Source organism: Nanorana parkeri, unplaced genomic scaffold, assembly GCF_000935625.1.
Source record: "Nanorana parkeri isolate BGI_ZX_2015 unplaced genomic scaffold, ASM93562v1 scaffold379, whole genome shotgun sequence".
In the NCBI taxonomy this organism is placed as follows: domain Eukaryota; kingdom Metazoa; phylum Chordata; class Amphibia; order Anura; family Dicroglossidae; genus Nanorana; species Nanorana parkeri.
The window spans coordinates 696,387-701,604 of NW_017306647.1; the positions used below are offsets into that span (position 1 = coordinate 696,387).

Below are 5,218 nucleotides of genomic sequence, written 5' to 3' on the forward strand. Positions count from 1 at the left end.
TGAACTATGGAGTCTACGGAAAGCTCACTCCCGGGGGAGGGGGGGGGGGACCCCTTTAAGTCAGCACTGGAAAATGACAGCGGCAATACGTGAGCCGACTGTCGTGTCCCGCGAGGTGTGAGTCACGATGGGAGGTGAGAAGACGCCGGGAATTGTTTGCCAAAGTGCTAATTGTCTCCGCGCAGTAAATGGAACGAGTAACTTCTCTCTTATTAATAAACTTTATAATGAAGGAACCCTACCTGAAGAAGAGGGGGGGGGGGCAAAATTAACCAACCAACAAACAAGCTGTCACCAACTGGACATCCCCAGCGACCCGTGAGGGTGCCTATAAATGTGTCCGACACTCTTATAACCTGGGGGAACAATGAGGGGGCAGGTGAAAAATTCCAAACACTCAGCAACATCTTTTCCAGAGAGAGAGAAATCCGTCACATGTCCGGGGGAGGATCAGGAGATCACCAGACAAAGGGGCGAGGATGCCCCCCAATCACAGTGACATCAGAGGAGTGAGGATGTTCCCCAATCACAGTGACATCAGAGGAGTGAGGATGTTCCCCAATCACAGTGACATCAGAGGAGTGAGGATGCTCCCCAATCACAGTGACATCAGAAGAGTGAGGATGCTCCCCAATCACAGTGACATCAGATGAGTGAGGATGCTCCCCAATCACAGTGACATCAGAGGAGTGAGGATGGTCCCCAATCACAGTGCCATCAGAGGAGTGAGGATGGTCCCCAATCACAGTGCCATCAGAGGAGTGAGGATGGTCCCCAATCACAGTGCCATCAGAGGAGTGAGGATGGTCCCCAATCACAGTGCCATCAGAGGAGTGAGGATGGTCCCCAATCACAGTGCCATCAGAGGAGTGAGGATGGTCCCCAATCACAGTGCCATCAGAGGAGTGAGGATGGTCCCCAATCACAGTGCCATCAGAGGAGTGAGGATGGTCCCCAATCACAGTGCCATCAGAGGAGTGAGGATGGTCCCCAATCACAGTGCCATCAGAGGAGTGAGGATGGTCCCCAATCACAGTGCCATCAGAGGAGTGAGGATGGTCCCCAATCACAGTGCCATCAGAGGAGTGAGGATGGTCCCCAATCACAGTGCCATCAGAGGAGTGAGGATGGTCCCCAATCACAGTGCCATCAGAGGAGTGAGGATGGTCCCCAATCACAGTGCCATCAGAGGAGTGAGGATGGTCCCCAATCACAGTGCCATCAGAGGAGTGAGGATGGTCCCCAATCACAGTGCCATCAGAGGAGTGAGGATGGTCCCCAATCACAGTGCCATCAGAGGAGTGAGGATGGTCCCCAATCACAGTGCCATCAGAGGAGTGAGGATGGTCCCCAATCACAGTGCCATCAGAGGAGTGAGGATGGTCCCCAATCACAGTGCCATCAGAGGAGTGAGGATGGTCCCCAATCACAGTGCCATCAGAGGAGTGAGGATGGTCCCCAATCACAGTGCCATCAGAGGAGTGAGGATGGTCCCCAATCACAGTGCCATCAGAGGAGTGAGGATGGTCCCCAATCACAGTGCCATCAGAGGAGTGAGGATGGTCCCCAATCACAGTGCCATCAGAGGAGTGAGGATGGTCCCCAATCACAGTGCCATCAGAGGAGTGAGGATGGTCCCCAATCACAGTGCCATCAGAGGAGTGAGGATGGTCCCCAATCACAGTGCCATCAGAGGAGTGAGGATGGTCCCCAATCACAGTGCCATCAGAGGAGTGAGGATGGTCCCCAATCACAGTGCCATCAGAGGAGTGAGGATGGTCCCCAATCACAGTGCCATCAGAGGAGTGAGGATGGTCCCCAATCACAGTGCCATCAGAGGAGTGAGGATGGTCCCCAATCACAGTGCCATCAGAGGAGTGAGGATGGTCCCCAATCACAGTGCCATCAGAGGAGTGAGGATGGTCCCCAATCACAGTGCCATCAGAGGAGTGAGGATGGTCCCCAATCACAGTGCCATCAGAGGAGTGAGGATGGTCCCCAATCACAGTGCCATCAGAGGAGTGAGGATGGTCCCCAATCACAGTGCCATCAGAGGAGTGAGGATGGTCCCCAATCACAGTGCCATCAGAGGAGTGAGGATGGTCCCCAATCACAGTGCCATCAGAGGAGTGAGGATGGTCCCCAATCACAGTGCCATCAGAGGAGTGAGGATGGTCCCCAATCACAGTGCCATCAGAGGAGTGAGGATGGTCCCCAATCACAGTGCCATCAGAGGAGTGAGGATGGTCCCCAATCACAGTGCCATCAGAGGAGTGAGGATGGTCCCCAATCACAGTGCCATCAGAGGAGTGAGGATGGTCCCCAATCACAGTGCCATCAGAGGAGTGAGGATGGTCCCCAATCACAGTGCCATCAGAGGAGTGAGGATGGTCCCCAATCACAGTGCCATCAGAGGAGTGAGGATGGTCCCCAATCACAGTGCCATCAGAGGAGTGAGGATGGTCCCCAATCACAGTGCCATCAGAGGAGTGAGGATGGTCCCCAATCACAGTGACATCAGAGGAGTGAGGATGCTCCCCAATCACAGTGACATAGATACTTTCCCATAGAAGTAGACTGACTACTCCCTCTCTCTCCTCCGCTCAGCCTTGTGATTTCCTTTCCTTTCCTTTCTTTTGCTTTTCTTTTCAATTTCCTTTAATTACTTTTTTTTCTTTTTTACTTACCTTACTCTTCCTATTTTTTCCTTTTTCTTTCCTTTTCCCTTTATTTTGCTTTCCTTTTCATTTCCTTTACTTCCTTTTCCTATTTTTTTTCATTCCTTTATTTCCCTGTTCCTTTCTTTTAATTTTCACTTTCCTTTCCTTTCTCTTTCTATTTCCTCTCCTTTCTTTTCCATTCTCTTTTATATATTTTTTTCCTCACATCTCACAACACGTGATCTCTGTTTTGCTCTTTCTTGCTTCTGTCTTGTGTTCTGTATTTTTGTCTGTTTCCTTTTCCTGCCCATAATGGAAATGAAAAGGAAATCAGCCCGATATGTACAATAATGGTGATACAAACCTGGCCGGGGCTCTACCTCTCTCCTCGCTCTCTCCAAAACGAAATCAAACATTTGGGCTGGATTTGAGCTGTGGGGTGTCAGGCAAAGGTCAGGGGTTAGGACAGGGCTGGGGTGGGATTGTAAGCCCTCGGGGGCGGGGCCCTCCTTACCATCTTGTCTTGCATTGTATTGTGATTGTAATGTCTTCCTTATATTGTACAGCGCTGCGCACACTGTTGGCGCTATATAAATCCTGTATAATAATAATAATAAATGGGAGGGGACTGGATGTTATTACAGGAATAATAGATTCATCTGCACTGGGATCACTCCGCCTCAATCTCCCATCACTATTGTATTCAGCCCAAAACTAGCAAACCGCCTTCAGAGAATGTGGGCGGGGCTTCAGGGGGTCCCGGGAGAGTGGGCGGGGCTGGGACCAGGGAACACACTGAATTTCACTGAGAGGAATTTAGGGCCTTTTCAGAAGGTCAGCATAGCAGCAGCTAAAGAGATTTAGTGAGCAGAGAAAATAGCTGCAGAAGGTGTAAGCCGGGATTAGGAAGAGAGACACTCAGCAGGCAGCGTGTGTTCTCTGAGCCAATGTATGAGTTACATTTCCAGCATGTAGAACAGCGCACTGCCGGGGGGCCCCTTCATACTGCGCGGGTGCTAACGCAACCTTATCATGCATTAGAAGCTGCAGCAAGTCAGATAGAGCTAGGGTTGCCACACACTCTGACATTTTTTTGGGAGAATGAGTCCTGCCTTATTCATATGTAAATATCATAGTCCAGACTATTTTCAGTGAGGGGGGGAGGGGGGCAGCAGCCCCTATCTTTATTTTGGTCGCCCCTGTCTGCCTGACATCTTGTGTCCAGGTTTCTGCTGCCATGAAACCCGGACGCAGCATTCAAAACCCGGACTGTCCGGGTGAATCCCGGGCAGGTGGCAACCCTAGATAGAGCCCGCCACATTTCATGGCTGGGGGATGTCCAGCACCATCTATTTCTTTCCACCTCAGCCTGACTGTCCCTGGCCCCGCCCCTTTTCATTCCTTGGATTTCAGTTTCAGCAAGAAATGCAGAATATACGCACCTCAAAGCTTCATCTTTTATTCATCACAACTGCACCGTTCGCATTCTCCACAGCAGGTTCTGGGTGTCACCCTGCAGATGGAGCCATGCGTCACCGCGACTCGGCCCTCACAGCCGAGCTAAAAGCTTAGCTAAGTGTTTTCTTTCTGTATAAATAGCAGACGAGAGAGAGAGTCACCGAGGCTCAACCTGCAGGGGCCACGCCGTCCATCCGGGCCCCACAAACTCAACATTAATCTCAATTTATTCTTCCCCGTCACACCCGCTGACCGCGGTCTATTCACGTCCGGATCAATATATATATTCCTAAGAAGAGAGTATTGCACGATGTGCTGCATCCCGTAACTTGTAATAACTGCACACGGACAGCAAAAAGCAGAACGGATCCAGAGCCAGACTTAAAGGGTCACTCCGCCTCAAACGTGGATTTCAGTGTTTGGTCAGACGCTGGAGAGTCAGACCCCCTGACAGCCCCCAACTTCACTGCACGGGGCCCGCGGGTGCTCGGTAGTTTGGGTCTGGCATGACAGGTCCTGGGTGGTGTGCAGTTTGTGGTGGAGGTCATGAGAAAGTGTCGGGGTGATGAAAGACAAAACCCGAAAATGTTCTAACCATAAAATCCGCCCTCCCCAAAAATGTCCTCTGAAGTCATAGAAGTTCTCTGTACTCAGACGCAGTCTATGCTGATGCATTCTGGGTACTGAGGCACCGCCGACTGTTATTTCTATATAAAGCATTTGCTGCAAGTCGCATTTTTATTACACAGTCATTGTTATTCCCGTATTGTCATCGCAATAAATTAGGTCATAGCACCAAAATGTGTTACATACAGACGTCTGCACTCTCAGTGATGTCACCGGTCTCTAGTGAATGGATAGGCTGCACTCTCAGTGATGTCACCGGACCTTTATTAGGATGAACATAATAAGCTCATATACTCTCCCTGTCTGTCTGGAGTATTCTCTCTGTAATAATGTTCCTTCTCTCTCTCTCCCTCCAGACTGGTGTCCTCTATACAAGCGGTTTTGGCATCGACGGCCGGGTACATAGTGGCATCAAGCTGCAAAGATGTCATTGAGGACCAGTAAGTATGACAAGGCGGGTAGACCAAGAGGGG

General features: G+C 50.6%; 1 protein-coding gene across 1 annotated transcript in view; it reads left to right on the forward strand.

Annotated features, from left to right (window-relative positions):
- The window catches only part of FAM57B (family with sequence similarity 57 member B), a 16,876-nt gene that overhangs the window by 6,418 nt on the left and 5,240 nt on the right, over nt 1–5,218 (forward strand). Inside the window, exon 2 of the mRNA XM_018559116.1 lies at nt 5,102–5,185. Coding sequence (XP_018414618.1) covers nt 5,102–5,185 — 84 coding nt within the window. The remainder of the gene's footprint in view (nt 1–5,101; nt 5,186–5,218) is intronic.